The sequence below is a fragment of the Ambystoma mexicanum genome, chromosome 2q (assembly GCF_040938575.1).
Source record: "Ambystoma mexicanum isolate Mex_15411 chromosome 2q, UKY_AmexF1_1, whole genome shotgun sequence".
In the NCBI taxonomy this organism is placed as follows: Eukaryota; Metazoa; Chordata; class Amphibia; order Caudata; family Ambystomatidae; genus Ambystoma; species Ambystoma mexicanum.
Genome location: NC_090924.1, coordinates 427,444,259 through 427,460,464, shown reverse-complemented (window position 1 = coordinate 427,460,464; position 16,206 = coordinate 427,444,259). Strand labels below are relative to the sequence as shown.

At 52.0% G+C, this 16,206-nt stretch overlaps 1 protein-coding gene across 3 annotated transcripts in view; it reads right to left on the bottom strand.

The window, feature by feature from the left end:
* The window catches only part of CXXC1 (CXXC finger protein 1), a 799,643-nt gene that overhangs the window by 584,979 nt on the left and 198,458 nt on the right, over positions 1–16,206 (bottom strand). For all 3 annotated transcript variants that reach the window (XM_069647456.1, XM_069647457.1, XM_069647458.1), the window contains 2 exons: positions 1,177–1,295; positions 868–885 (listed from right to left, as the gene is read on the bottom strand). In XM_069647456.1, coding sequence (XP_069503557.1) covers positions 868–885; positions 1,177–1,295 — 137 coding nt within the window. The remainder of the gene's footprint in view (positions 1–867; positions 886–1,176; positions 1,296–16,206) is intronic.

Sequence of the window (16,206 nt, the reverse complement as noted above, 5' to 3'; positions counted from 1 at the left end):
AGTGTGAAGGAGCTTTGGAACAACCAGCCCCACTGGAACCTAGAGGGGCATTGCTGCGCATATGGGGAAACAGGGAGGCAAGATGGCTACATGGAGATATTTCTTAGCATGGCATGCATAGTTGCCAAAAGGGCCATTGTGGAGAGGAAAATGGGCCTGCAGCCGAGACGATAGCAGCTTGGCGTTCGGGGATGGATGCCAAAGAGTGATGGAACCAATTGGTGTATGGGAATAGGAGGTGACCGAAGATTTGGGGAGGTTTGGGATAAGGTGGGGGAAGGACCCAGACAGGTTAAGAGTAGAGCAGAGGGGCAGAGTGACAGCAACGGAATACCTGGAAGACTAGGGATATGGAGGAGGTAGGGATAAGGCGATAAAAGGAAGGGGGAGAGCAGCCGGTACAGGGAGGCAATTAGAAGGGTACAGATCCATGGAAGTGGTGGGGGAATTGGTAATGTCGTATCCGATTTATAATGTTGTTTTGGGACTTGACTTTGTACAAAACTTAAACAGTTTGTTAAAAAAGAAAGACAGACGAGACAATTGTAAAAGCCCAACAGCATGCTTAATTTGTGGGGGAAAACAACATTGTGCTAGAAGCAATTTTTTTTGTCGGGGACTCCTAAAAACACAATTCCAGGCACATTCGAATGCTTTTTTGCTTTTCTCCGATTTACCAACATGGGCTTTGGTTTGAATCTGAACTACGAGTTTGCTGGTGACACCCAGCTGTATTTAAAAAATAAAACACAGACCAGCAGTGAATACCCTAGAGACATATGCAGAAGTCCCCTTGACCAGTCAGCAGGCAGCATTTTGCATCACAGAATGTGGTCTTATCCAGTACAGAACATCACGACCGCTCACCTCTTGCCCTGAAACATTCTAAAGGGGAAGTAGAGGGAGAGAAGAGAAGAAGATTTAGATCACTTGAATTGAAAAGAAACAGTTCAGTAACACTTTTATCAGTATTCTTATGAAAGTGTTGCACAGGCATCCATGCTATGCTACAACTAGTATTTAGTGACAGACAGGAGGGAGCTAAATGAGATTCAGGTCCCACTGGAGTTTAGATAATGGGAGGCCACAGCTACTCACAGTGCCTTCTCAAAGTCCCCACCCCTCTCCAATCACATACCCACCGAACAGCACGCAAACCTTGATCAAGGAACTAACCTTACTGGATGAAGAGTTCCTCCTCTGCTGGTTAAATCGCTCCTCGCGATCTGCTTCCCTCTGCTCTCTCTCCTTCGACTTCTTGTGTCTGTATTTGATCTCCAGATGCGGGTGCTTCTCTAAAGGCAAAATCAAGATGATAGAGCGTTATAAGGGGTAACTAATTGCTTGTTTCTAGGATGTAATTACATGCATTTGAGATGCAATAAAATAAAGACAACCTAGAACTACCATTCATGTGAAGACCAAAAATATATTTTGTGGGGCCTGAAGAGACCACAAGCGAGGTTGTGTCAGACATAGCAGGAAAAAAGCAGTTTTTGTACAAGCACTAACTCGAGGGGGAAGGCTAAAGTACCTTACAAGAAAAAGATGACAACTCTCTCTTAGTGTAGGTAATGTGAACAGTGTGACGAGTCTCAAATATCAGGTGGGGTAGGTACAATTAGTCCACACACAACTCTGAAAAGGACACTACTCTAATATACTGAGAAATATGTCCTTTAATAAAGTAACATAATAAAGTAACAAAGTCCATACTACGACTCTCCTATCCCTAGTGTCTATATATGCGATATATTACTCAAAGTAATAGTATTTCTGATGCTTATAGCTGCTTAGATTCACATGCTATGCATAGGCGGACATCTAGCGGTAGTGACAGAGTATTACATTATTTGTTTTCGAAACTCAAAAAAGGACGTCGACTGGGCGTGTCAGTAATACTATCCCCAGTGTGACGTCCACTGTATATGATATGATAGTTTGTTTATATAGCGCCTATACACAATGCGTTTCAAAGCGCGGCAGGGGAGGGAACAAGGCAAAATACAAGACATTGTATATGGCCATTAACAAGAATGTGAAATTAACCATTGTACTAGGCCTGACAACATTTCTGGTAGAGCTGGGGGGTGGAGTGGATGGGGTGTAAATAGGTAAGGGAAGCGGGAGGAGACAGACAATTTTTCTATCATACTAGGTTCAGGGACAATTTTGATAGAGTAAGTGCATAGAAAAAAAAATAAGAAGGGGAAGGGAGCAGAGAATAAAACTGAAAGGGGGAGAGCAGAAGGGAGAGAGAATGCTGTTGCAGAGGTCAATAAAACACATGTCCAGAGAGAAGAAATGTAAGCAAAGATTCAAGATCACGAAGGGCACACACAAAACTGGGCCACCATGCGTACCAGTTGAGAAGGTGAAGCACAACAGTCAAGTGTCCAGAGTCAAATCCAGGTATTTGCAACAGGTCGGTGAAGGTAAAGCCAATGGTAAATCAAGACAACTCCTGCAGTTAGGAGGTGGGGGGGGGAGGGGAGAAGAGGACAGGAAGCAGGGAGAGAAGGGGTGGAGGATCATTAGACATCATGGGCAGTGGGGGGCCTCACAGACATCATGGGGGACAAGGGAAGGGGGCTCAAGACTGCAAGGGGGACGGGGAAAGGGGGGCTCAAGACATCACAGGGGACGGGATGGCGGCTCAAGACCTAACTGATTCGAGGGGGGGCTCACAAGACATCACAGGGGACGAGGGGGGCGCACAAGACATCACTGGGGATAAGGGGGCATGGGGGCTCAAGACATCACAGGGGATGAGGGGGGGTCGGGGGACTCAGACTTAACGGAGGACGAGGGGGGGCACATGAACAACATTGGAAACAGGGTTAGAAGAGTACCTCACGATCCGGAAACGAACAGGGATCAAACAGGGGCCTTAGAAGGTGGGCCTTGGGCGTGGGCCGGCGTTCGGATTGGCAATAATCTACATTGCATCAGCCAATCATGCCGCAGCAGCAGAGATGCCAGAAGACACAAAGGGTAGGAAGAAATGGGTTGCCATCTTGGAAGGTGATAGAATACACAGACAGAGGAAAGGCTGGGCAACAAAACAATGTCCATGGTGCACACTCACCATGCTGATGTAAAATGCAGGCAGGCAGAACAAAGCTGATCTATTTAGACATGGTCCTTCACGCGTCTAGGTCCATCAGATGGTTTTTTTTCTGACTTGAAGTAGCACGAAGTGCAGCGTGAGAACAGATGTAATAAAGCAGATAAAAAGCAGTAAAGCCAGAAGGCATCTATGCACCTTTTACTCCAAGAGGGGAGGAAGGGTAGGAGCATGTGAATCTAAGCAGATACAAGCATCAGAAATACGATTACGGTGAGTACTGCATCCCTTCTGAGGCTTGTGGGTCTGCTTAGATCAAATGCTAAGCATAGATTAGCGAGCAATATCTGGAGAAGGCGGTGGGTTGTGAGCAGTTACAAAGGCAAAGAACAAGTTACTTACCATATCTGGTAACGTTCTTTTGATGGGATGTTCCGACGACGTATTCCACATCTATGACAGGTAATGTCCACAGCTGTGCTGCTTTGGGAAATTTTCGGCAGAGGGTGTCCTGCGTCGATGGCATCGATCCGGTGTTCCTCGAAGGCCTCCGTTGAGGGCCTCCATCGAGGGTCGACGTCACCGGATGTTATATATAGGACGCACGGTGCCCGTAGCCTCAGTTATAGTTTTTTCCCCAGAATGTGTGGCACCAATCTCCTGCCAGTATGACTGCAGAAAGCCTTCCGGAAACGTAAGCTGCAATCGCATAGGAAATTCAGTAGAGGGGCAGGCTGGGAGGGCGATGTGGAATACGTCAGAGGAACATCCCATCGAAAGAACGTTACCAGATATGTTAGTAACTTGTTCTTGGAGGGGATTGTGTCCTCCGACGTATTCCACATCTATGACAGACTCCCAAAGCAGTACCAACTTATGGAGGTGGGAAAAGAATTTACAATTTTAGACTTTTAGAATGCCCAATCAAATGGCTCAATAGAGGACTGCCTTACCAAAGGCCAAATCCTGCCCATGGATGGAGTCCAAGGAATAGTGTCTCACAAAAGTACGGACAGAGGCCCATGTGGCTGCTTTGCAAATATTGCAAATAGAAACGCCCCTCTGTAGAGCAGAGGAGGCAGCCACACCCCTAGTAGAATGAGCCTGTAAGCCTACTGGAGGGTCCTTTCCCGCCAAACGGTAACACTCAGCGATCGTCAAAATGATCCATCTGGACAAGGTCTGCTTGGAAACAGCTTGGCCCAAGCGCCTTCCAGCATATCCAACAAAGAGCTGATCATCCAGTCTGACCCTAGCTCTTCTAGGATCCAACATATGGAGCCTCTCTCCTCTTCCTTACAAGGATGTGGAGGAGGATAAAACGCTGAATCACCTTCTGGCTCAAATGGAATTCCGACACAACCTTCGGAAAAAAAGAAGGCCGAACCCGCAGGACAACCCTGTCAACATGGAAAACAGTAAAGGGTGGCTTGGCGGAAAGTGCCTGCAACTCACTCACTCTGCGTGCGGAAGTAACCGCAACTAAAAATACAGTTTTATTGGACTACAGTTGCAACAGACAAGAATGAAAGGGCTCAATCGGAGCTCCCATTAGGAACTTTAAAATCAAATTCAAATCCTGGAAAGGCGATGGTGGAAACACATTAGAAACTGGGAAATCAAAGGGATCTTAAAATATGAACATTCCTCCGGCAAGCGCTTAAATATGGACAGCGCCGCCAGGTAACCTTTAATGGTACCCACTTGCAGCCCCTTGTGGGCTAAAGAAAGCAAAAAAGACAAAACCAAAGGAATGGAACATTGGAAAGGATCCACATTCTGTACCCTGCACCAGTCACAGAACTTTCTCCAACGGCAACGGTGCAGGGATTTCGTTGCAGGCCTTCTGGCCGAAAGCAACACCTCCATCACGTCTTCAGGAGGTACCAATCCTTATACCTCAACCTTTCAGATACCAAGCATGAAGGCTGTGAAACTTGACCTCTGGTTGGAGAACCCGACCCCCTTCCGTGAGAGCAGATCGTCTCGTTAGGGAAGACAGCGTGGAGGGCAGATGGACATGTCTAGAAGGTCCTGGTACCACGCTCTCCTGGCCCATGCCGGAAGCAATGAGGATCATTCAGGAACCAAACCTCTGTAACCTCTGCAACACTAGTGGAATGACGGGGACTGGAGGAAATGCATACAGCAGTGGGAAGGACCACTCTACTACGAACGCCTACAGTAAGGCTCCTCTTGGGAGAAATTCCCGCGAGCAGAATCTCTCGCACTTTTGGTGGACACTGGTGGCGAAGAGATCCACTTGTAGGGTTCCCCAAAGGGCGAAGATCTCCTAAAGGACTTCCTGAGCCAGCTCCCACTCGTGACCGACCTTGTTCAGCCTGCTCAGAGTGTCCGCAGTCACATTTTCGTCTCCGGCAAGATGAACTGCCGAGATCGAAACTTCCTGCTGGATGGCCCAGAACCAGAGCTACATCGCCTCCCTGCACAACGGGTGTCAACCTGCCCCCCTTTCTTGTTGAGTTAGTGCATGGCAACTGTATTGTCCGTCATAATCAGGACATTCTTCCCCCGCACAGACGGCAGAAAAGCCTTCAGGCCCTCAGCTCTAACAGATTGATGCAGAGTCTGGACTCCGACGGAAACAAACGTCCGCTGGCTGCCAACTCGTTGGTATGAGCTCCCCAACCTGTGAGGGATGCCTCTGTCACGATCGTCAACTCTGGCCATGGCTGCCAAAATTGTGCTCCCTTCATCAGATTGCCTTCGTCGGCACACCATAGAAGATCCTGGGCGACCGAGGTTGGAATCAGAACGGGATTCGACATCCTGCCGGAGGACTGCGACCACTGCATCTTGAGAGCCCACTGCAGAGATCTCATCCGCAGCCTGGCCTCTGGCACCAGGAAAATTCGGGATGCCATGAGGCCGAGCAACCTCAAGAATTCGACCGCCGGGAGAATCTGCGACTTCGAAACTTGTCCACCATCTGCAGAATGTGATGAGCCCTCACCTGGGGAGGCAAACACTGCCCTAGGGATGTGTCAAGCACTGCTCCGATGTATTGGAGCCGCTGGGTAGGTGTCAAATGGGACTTCTTTAAATTGAGGGATAAGCCCAGTTTGTGAAGGGAGTGGCAGGTGACGGATATATGATTCAGGGCTTGCTCGGGAGAGCGCGCCCTGATCAACCAATCGTCCAGGTAGGGGTAGACGTGATTGCCCCCTTTCCTAAGATACGCTGCCATCACCACCATCAGCTTGGTGAAGACCCTTGGGCGGAGGTCAATCCGAACGGCAGGACCCAAAACTGAAAATGCGAGTCGCAACCACGAACCTCAGGTACTTTGTGTGCTTTGGATGAATCGGCACATGAAAATAAGCGTCCTTGAGGTCGAGAGACACCAACCAGTCCTGAAGTTGAAGGGCCTCGAGGACTTGAGAGAGAGTAATAATCTTGAACTTGTCCTTCTGGAGGAGCTTGTTCAAACCACGCAAGTCCATGATGGGTCTCAATCCCCAGTCTTTCTTCGGGATCAAAAAATAAGGGGAATACCATCCCTTGTTCCTCTCCGCTACAGGCACCAGTTCTATGGCGCCTTTCTCCAGCAGGGATAGGATTTCCTGCGCAAGGAGCGGATCCGGACACTTCAATCGTGAGGCCTCTGCCGGAAGGGAAGACAGTAGCCGTGGGCTATGATCTCCAGAACCCACACATCTGAAGTAATGGCCCGCCATTCTCCAACCTGCTGCGCAAGTCTGCCCCCAACCGGCGAACCATGGGACATGGCCTCATGACTGAGCGGACGCGGCTGCGGCAGTGCCTGAGGACAAAGAGGCAACAGCCCGAGCGGCTTTGGCACCCTAAGTACCTTGCTTTCCACCCTGGGTACTCCTACGGTGGCCCCTTTGAATGACAGCTCCTCTCGATCTACCAAAGGAAGAGTAGTACCGAAAGGAACCTCCCCTCCATTGCTGTCCCCTAGGACAAAGAGGCGGAGGTAAACGTACTGCAGCGCTCAAAGTCTTTGCTGCAGCTTTGGAGGTCTGAAACCTCTCAAGGCTCTCGTCAGCCTTGATGCCAAACAGATGAACACCATCAAAGGTCATGTTCAGAAGACGGGATTGCACATCAGGAGCAAACCCCGACTTCCGCAACCACTCAAACCTGCGCATCACGGTACTCGTAGCCATGGACCGGCTGACACAGTCTGCCGTGTCCAACCCCGACTGAACGGATTTGCACATGGCATCCTTGCCGTCTTGCACGAGGGCTAGAAAACCATCCCTTTCATCCCCTTTGGGAATATGCTCAGCTGCTGAAGACGCACAGTTCCACAGAGTGTGTGTAAATCTCGCCAAAGGCACAAGTGGAGTTGCCTGACTTCAACGCCATACCCCCAGCCGAAAATACTTTCTTCGCCCAACCATAAAAGCGCTCATCGTCCCTATCAGGGGGATGGCAGGGTACGCAGCCTGCTTCGAGGAGGTCGTAGCCACCTGCACCGCCAAACTCTCCGGAGTAGGGTGTGTCGATAAGTAGCAGGGGTCACTACTGGATGGGCGTTATTTCTTTAGAAGTGACTTACTAAATGCCAGTAGACTCTCCGGAGCAGTCCAAGCCGCCGCCACCCTCCTTTGCAAAGTCATGTGAAATGGCAACACCGGGTCGGTGGGCGGGCCTTGATCCAGGATGTCTGTCAAATCATCCTGAGCAAAATCAACAGGTGGAGCAGACCACCCCAAGTATTCTGTCACCCTTGACATCAGACGCCGATAGGAGGAATCCGCATGCGCCCCAGGCTCAGGTCGCCCAAACCCCACCTCCGGAGAGGTGTCAAGGCCACTAGCGTCATGCAATGACTGACGGAGTTCCTCCATCTGATTATGCCCAGACAAAAGGTCATCAGGGACATCAGGAGGCACAGGCAAGGCCATCTCCTCATCAGACAGTTCTGCAACCTCTGAAATATCCTGTAAAGGTTGGAAATCTAGGAGGAGTAACAGAATAGGGCTCAAAAACAGGTCTCACAGACTTACTGAGAGCCTTCCTCTAAGGTTCCACAGCCCTCAGGGGGCTCCTCTGGCAAATCCTCCACAAACGGCATCAAGGGCGCTGAGGGAATCGGCGTTGACGTCGACCGAGGCTCTGGCGGCGTCGACAACTTCTTTGAGGGCAGAGCCCCGAGTGTGTCCCTCACCGGCCCCGGCGCCGATGGCATCGATGACTTCTTCGACCGACGTCATAGGTTTCCGACGGTCTCGATGGCGTTGAGGACCGGGACCTGGATCTGGCATGGCTATGGCGATGTCCCTTGTCCGAGCGGGACCTCGACGGCTCCCGATGATCGCGCCGACCTCCCGAGCCCGAAGGCGTGCGAGTGGTGGAACGAGAACGTTCCTTGCCGGCTTCTTTCGAAGGCGCGGACGGAACTATGCCTTGCGACTGAAAAATCGCTACCATCTGCTGGCGGAATGCATCCCATTCGGCTGGCGACGAAGACTTGGTGGGACAAGTCAACTGTCTGTCAGAGTCCTCCTCCGACGAGGACAGGGAAGGCGACCGGTGATGGCGCTTCCTAGAATGCCTCGACGAGGCAGAGGAAAGGCGGGAACCACTCCTAGACCGAGACCCCCTGGATTTTCGCTGACGTGGAGAGTCGCCCCTCCAGTCATCGGTCAAAAGCCCAGCGGACTTCGATTTACGGGGCTTAGACACCCTACCTACCTTCAACTTCCCCCTACGTTCCCGCAAGGCCTTAGACGTCAGGGACTGGCAATCCTCGCAGTCGTCGGTGGCATGGCTTTCGCCGAGGCACCAGAGGCAGATGTCGTGCAGGTCCGTGATGGACATCTTCGAACCGCAGTCCCGACATTTTTTAAAGTCCGACTTCGGGGTAGTAGAAGAGGATGAAGACATTGTACACGAAGAAAGAATCGAGCACGGCGAGAATACGAAGCTAACACGTTTGCGGAAAAAACTGAACTGAGGCTACAGGCGCCATGCGTCCTATATATAACATCCGGTGACGTCGACCCTCGACGGAGGCCCTCGAGGGACAGCGGATCGACGCACGGCGCCCTCTGCTAAAAGGTTTCCGAAGCAGCACAGCTGTGGACATTACCTTTCATAGATGTGGAATACGTCGGAGGACACAATCCCCTCGAATAGATGTTTTAGCACTGCTTGTACCACCTGTGAATCTGCGTTAGAGTGTGTGTCAATAAAGTAATACTGAGTAAAGGTATGTATGGAACTCCAAGTAGCTGCTTTGCAAATGGCACCTAGAGGGCCAAAGTAGCTTTTGTACCTCTGGTAGAGTGAGCTATTGGTGTGAAAGGCAAGGTTTTCTTTGATAGAGTAGCACAGCTGTTTGTACTTAACTAATCATTTGGAGATGCATTCTGTTAGGCAGAATCCTGTGCAGTTCCCTTAGGGACCACTGCAAGAAGAATAAGACTACAGGAGTAAGCAGTAAACCCAATTGGTAGCGGTCTGTACCACCCAGATTTACCTGGTAGCTGTGGCTGAGCAGTCAGACTTCTCTCAAGAAGAAGCAGAAAAACCTGGGGGTCGTAAGGTAGCAGTGCGCTAGTGAATACCACTAATTAATATAAGAGTGTGGATCAGCTGCGATGGAAACCTTTTTCTGGCGCCCCCCAGGAAGCACCAGGAAACGTAATACAGAAACAATGAGATAAAAGGTATATCCAATGCGCAGTTCCAGAAAATACGCAATCACATCAGAATATGGAACCAAAGGTCATCTGCCTGTATTCAGGGTTTATTGGTCATAAACAGCCTAATGACCAATAAACCCTGCATACAGGCAGATGACCTTTGGTTCCATATTATGGAGGCTTGCAAGATAGTGCCTGAATCTCTCCCACTCGTCATGCAGAGGTGATGGCCACAAGGAAAGCTGTCTTCCATGACAGGAACTTCAAAGGCGCCGAATGCATAGGCTCGAATGGGGCTCCCATGAGCCTGGTCAGCACCACATTAAGCTCCCACGCTGGGGCAGGAGCCTTCACCGGAGGGAATGATCGGAATAGCCTCCTCATAAATTCCTTCACCAGGCGATGAGACCACAAGGACGCCCGTCCCGTAGTCCTGGTATATCGGGAGATGGCAGCCAGATGTATTTTTATGGAGGCGTGAGCCAGTCCAGCTTTGGCCAGCGACAGTAGGTACGGCAGCACTTATGGGGCCGTAATCCGCAGAGGATTAATCTTCTGTGCACGGCACCAGACAGAGAACCTCTTCCATTTATGACCTTAACACGAGAGTTGAGGACGCCCTGGCCTTGGCAAGAACCTCTCTGCAATCAGCCGGGATATCGTACCCTCCAAACTCTAGTGCTGCAGGAGGCAGGCCTGCAAGTTCAGCGACTGTGGGTCGTGATGGAGAATGGCGCCTCCTTCTCTGGAGAGAAGATCTGCATCCGCCGGCAGCCTGACTGGCGGGGACGTTGACAAGTCCAGAAGGTCCGGGAACCAAATCTGCCTCGGCCACGCCGGTGCGACGAGGATCATCCTGCACCTGGACTTCCTGAGCTGGCTGATGAGGCGGAGCAGCAACGGCAAAGGAGGGAACGCATATAGAAATATGCCGTCCCAAGGGAACGAGAAAGCATCGCCTATGCTCCTCTGCTGTGGGAACCTGCTGGCAAACCTCCGGCACTTGGAGTTTGTCGCCGTCGCAAACAGGTCGATCTGGGGTTTGCCCCATCGTTGGAAGAGTCGATCCACTTGATCCTGGCCCAGTTCCCACTCGTGGCACGAGCGCAGCTCCCTGCTGAGTGAGTCGGCAATGGTGTTTTTTATTCCTGCTCGGTGGAAGGGAACCAGAAACATCCCCTGGGCGACGGCCCAGTGCCACAGATCCTGGGCCTCCTTGGATAGGGCTGGGGATCTGGTGCCTCCTTGCTTCCGTATATAGAACATCGTGGTGGTGTGGTCGGTGAAGATCCTCACCACCTTGCCCTTGAGGGACGGAAGGAACGACTTGAGAGCCCAGAACACTGCTCGGAGCTCCAGAATGTTGATGTGGAGAGACCTCTCCTCCGGGAGGCAAAGGCCTCTTGCGTGGAGGTCTCTGGTGTGGGCCCCCCAACCCTCCCTGAAATTCCGTGCCTGTCATGAGGTGAGCACGGATGCCCCACCATAAGATCGCCCGACGGAACTCCTTGTCGAGAGGGATCCTGTCCTCGAAACAGCCAGTCGCCTGAAACCAACGGGCGTCGAATAACTCATGTAGCGAACGCATACAAAGTCTGCAAAGGGGTACAAGATAGATGCATGAGGACATCATCCCGAGGAGGGACTTGATGGACCTCACGCTGGCTACGTCCGTGGCTAGCAGGCGCCGCACCTTGCCCAGGATGGTCTTGGTCTTCTCCTCTGAAGGGGAGGCCAATTGTCCCACTGTATCGAGCTTCGCTCCCAGAAACAGTGCTATCTGCGATGGAACTAGGTGGGATTTGGGGTAGTTGATGGCGAACCCCAGCTCTGAGAGCAACCGGACGGTCCTCGCTGTGTGTTCGACGGCGAGTTCCCTTGTCCTTGCCCGGATTAGCCAGTCGTCCAGGTAGGGGTAAACGTGGATCCCCTGCAGGCGCAGCCGCACCGCCACTGGTGCCAGGCACTTGGTGAAAATCCTCGGTGCTGACTTTAATCTGAACGGTAGGGCTCTGAATTGGTAGTGGCGTCCCTGAACCAAGAACCTGAGGAACTTCCTGTGCCTTTTAGAATAGGGATGGGGAAGTAAGCATCCTCCAGGTCCAAAGACGAAAGGAAGTCGCCTTCCTCCAGCTGTCCCAGCACGTGCTGGAGGGTGACCATCCTGAATTTCTGCGCCTTGATGTACTTGTTTAAGCGACACAGGTCCAGGATGGGGCGCCAACCGCCTGTCTTCTTCATGACGAGGAAGTACCTTGAGTACACTCTGGAGCCCCGGAGCCTTCTGGGGACGAGCTCGATGGCACCTTTTTTGAGCATCGCCCTTACCTCCAACGGCAGTTGAGGGACGTGATTTTCCTTCCTGGCCACGGGAGGAATGCGAGGGCACTTCTTTAGGAATTCCAGCGAGTGCCCGTTGGCCAGGGTGTCCAACACCCAACGGTCGGTGGAGATGGACTCCCACATGCTAACCAACTTCGTCAGCCGGCCTCCCACCGGGGTGCTTCAGTGGGGGCCCGACAACACGGCCGGGTCAGTTTTGCTTGGAGGCGGCCTTGCCGCCTTGGCGACGACAGCGGGATCCCCCTTGCTTGCCGCGACCTCTGTAGGCCTCCTGGGAAGAGGAGCGGGCCGCCTGGCGGTAAGTGGAGGAGCTACCGCTGGAACCTTTGGAGGCACCCCGTCTGCCTTCGGAGCTCCGAAAGGGCCGTCGCTGTTGAAGCACCCCTAAGGCCCGGGCCGTCTCCGAGTCGGTCTTGATGGCCTGTAGAGACTCGTCCACCGCCTTACCAAAGAGGTTGTTGCCGTCGGACGGCATGTCCAACACTCTGGTCTGGACGTCCTGGCCAAAGTCTGTCGCCTTGAGCCATCCTCCGTTGCCCAGTTGGCGAAATCCGGTATCGGCAATGTCTGCTGCCACCGTTATGGCGTGATCCGACGCCACCTCGCCTTCCTGCAGAATTTCTAGGGCCTCCGCCCTCTTGTCAGGTAGGAAGTCTAGCAGGGGAGCTATCTTGAACCAGAGCTCCCTGTCGTAGCGGGCCACGATCGCTAAGGCATTGGCCGCCTTAATCGTCGTCGCCGCCGACGAGATGACTCGTCGTCCCATGGAGTCCAACTTCTTGCCCTCGCTGTCTGGCGGGGAAGTGAAAGTTGAAGCCGCCGCACCCGCTGCCTTCTTCTTAGCCGCTGCCGAGATGACAGAGTCCGGCGTGGGCTGGGCCCTGAGGCACAAGGGGGCGGAATCAGGGACTCAGTACTTCTTCTTGTACCTGTCCCTCTTGGCGGGAGCCGTGGAAGGGTTCTTGAGGACAGCAAGCCCCTTGTTCCAGATGTCGTCGAGCAAAAGCACCGCGAGGACCGTCTTCCTCTTGGCCTCTCGTCGTTGGTACAGAAACCCTTCCTTTTTTTGTTCTTCAGGGCAGAGCTGGAAGAGCTAAGATGCCCTGGTTATCATGGCGTGGAAAGAGCCAATTTCGGCGGTTGGGGAAGCCCCTGGGGGGTAGGGGGGGGGGGGTGGGGTGATGACGAGATGTCCGCTGTGTCGTCGCCGCCGTCATAGTCTGTCCCCGCCGCTGTGTCCGTCACTGTATCCTCTCTAGGGTCCGGCGAGGACGAGGGGTCCATAGGTCTCGCAGGCACGAAGGGTGGAGCGGGTGGACTCTCCTCCGCTTGTTCGGAGGGCTTCCCGACGGGGCCAGTTCTGGATCCTCCATCGGGGTCCGTGGTAATCTCGTCCTTATCTCGGTACATAAGGATTGGATTGCCAACAAAATGGCCGCCGAGCTATCCTGGGGCTCGGGTAATGACTGCGACGGACGGGATGGCCGTTCCATTGGGCCCTCTACCTCACCATCGTCGCTATCTTCGTCCTGGGATCGAACCTTCTCGAACCTCTCGTTGAGGCCTATGAACCCCTCATTGAGGCCTATGGACCTCTCGTTGAGACCCTTCTCGGCTTCCACCAGCTCCTCCTCAGAGGCGGATTCCGAGTCTGTAATGGCCACCGGCCCCCCCCTCTTTTTCCGCCATGGCTTCACGGGGGTCTTAACGATGGGCTGGAAAGAAGACTCCCTCCGGGGTGGCAGGGATACTCTGGGCCCAGAGGCCGTTTCCACTGGCGTAGTCTCAGCCGGCTTTGCCAGGGTCGCAGCGACCACTTCGACAGAGGCCTTTGCCGGATGGATCAAAGCCCTCACCACCTTAGGTGCGTCCTGGGCCTTGGCCTTGGGGGGAGGGTCAGCGCCTCGCTCCCCCTTTGAGATTGACCGGGTCCGCTCCAGCGGCTTACTCGGGTTCTCGGACTTCCTCTTCCCCGAACCAGAGCTCTGGCTAAATAAAAAAATAAATAAATAATGTAACAAAGGACAGTGTGAGGGGGGGTATGTGGGGGGACTCAGCTGAGGGTTCTTATCCCACATCTCAGACAGCAGGAAAGACTTGCAATGGGTGGGCCTTGATAACCACCATTTGAGGTCCGCAACGGTCGACAAATGGTAATGGGTTCCCAGGTCAAAACTACTCCAGAGGATAAGGCGACACCCCATTTTGGGCACCATTTGGAGCATTTGGCGACTGGGAGCAGGACTGGCGGGCGTTACAACTTGGCCATCCCCGCTGAGTTCATCTTTGGGTCCAGGGGATCAGGGACACCATCCCGAACCCAGAGAGGTTTCAGACCTGGTATGAAGCAGGGCTGGAAAGGGCGGGACAATTATGGAGAGAAGGCAACTTCGTTACGATACAGGAGATAGAAGAGGCATTGGGGCTGGGCTCGCTCTCAGTCTTCTTATACCTACAGTAAAAGGGAGAGATGACGAAAGAAGTCTGGAAAGAGAAAACACAGAGGGAACTTGCAACTTTTGAGAAGATCTTGAACACCGGGTCTGGTTCCAGGGGGCTAATCGGGGCATGATGCAGGACCCTAGTGGAGATGAAAAGGAAGTCCTCAGACAGGCTGAGACAGGGCTGGGAGGGGGATTTAGGAAGGGAACTCTCCCCGCGGACATGGCAGAAGATGTGCAGGGGGGCCTCACAGACATCTATTTCCTCCCAGTACAAACTTCATGGTATCAAACTCTTACACAGGTGCCAGTATGACCTGGTCAGGCTTTTCAAGATGTACCAAGGAGCGAGCCCCATGAGTGTGGTGTGATAGCAGACTATTGGCATATGTGGTGGGGATGTAAGGTGGTCCAGTCTTATTGGGACAAGGTCCTTATTTGGATTAAAGACCTGGATGAGGTTACAAGGGAGGAAAGCACGGACGCTGATATAATTTGGCCTGCAAGAACAGGAAGGGGAATTCACTAGGTTTCCAAGCATGATTCACAGTTTGCTCCTTGCTGGGATGGCATGTCTGGCAACATACTGGAAAAGAGCGTTTCCCTCAAGAAAGAGTGAATGCGTCATTACAGCTCAGAACTTATACCGCATGGATCGTGTAACCGCGGGCATTCACAGAGATGCAGGGACTGTGGAAATGTAGTGGTCGGATTTCTGTGTCAAATATATTCAATCGAACAGGGGTTATTTGCCTAACATGACACTGAGGGGGAGTTACGAAGCCTTGAATTTCCCATCGCAGAAGTAACATACACAAATTGGGACTGTCACTTGTTCAGAAGACTAAGGATACCCCCAGAGGCGTAATGAAGCATTGGTGTACACGAAAGAGCCTTTCGTTTGTTAAGTCGACTGGGGGACATGGAGTGGCGGGGGGGGTAAGGAGAGGTAGACCAAAGGTTGCACCTGCACAGTCGGTTTTCTTTGCTGTTGATCTGGCTAACGGATCCATCGTTGCATGCGTGAAATGTGATCTTCAAAACTAAAAAATTGGAATTTACAAAGAAAACCACATCACTGCCAAATCCCCACAGCCAACTGACAGCGAATCACTCCTAGTCAACCCTCGGGCTCAGCGACGAAGCAAACATAATTTTCCTACTCATATACAGACCAGCAGACAATCCAACGTACTACAGGCCCCTAACAAACATGCCCTACCCATACAAAAACCTGGAGAACCATGTATACAAAGAAATACTCTAGCACAATGAAGCAAATGAACTAATGAACCAATTCAAAGTGGGCTTCACACCAAGGAGAGGAACAGAATTGCCACTACTTTCCATATGGGATGGCCATAGATGAATGCGGACAACATACCATGAGCACTTTCCCTATTAGACCAATCAGCAGCATTTGACACCATCAACCACACAACCTTAAGCAAGAGACTACAGAAATCCAGGAATGCAATGGTTAAAATCCTTCCCCACAGACGGAACAGAAACCATCTACTGTATCACTTTTCATCTCAACAACCACAGCCATCAAATGTTGCATCCCACAAGGATCAAGTCTCTCAACCCTCTCTTCAACATATGCATGACACCCTCATAAAACCAATTTTTTTTTAAAAAAAAGAACATGTTACAATTACACAGACAACACACAACACATTTTCAAAATGACTACAAACACTAACTCAAACAA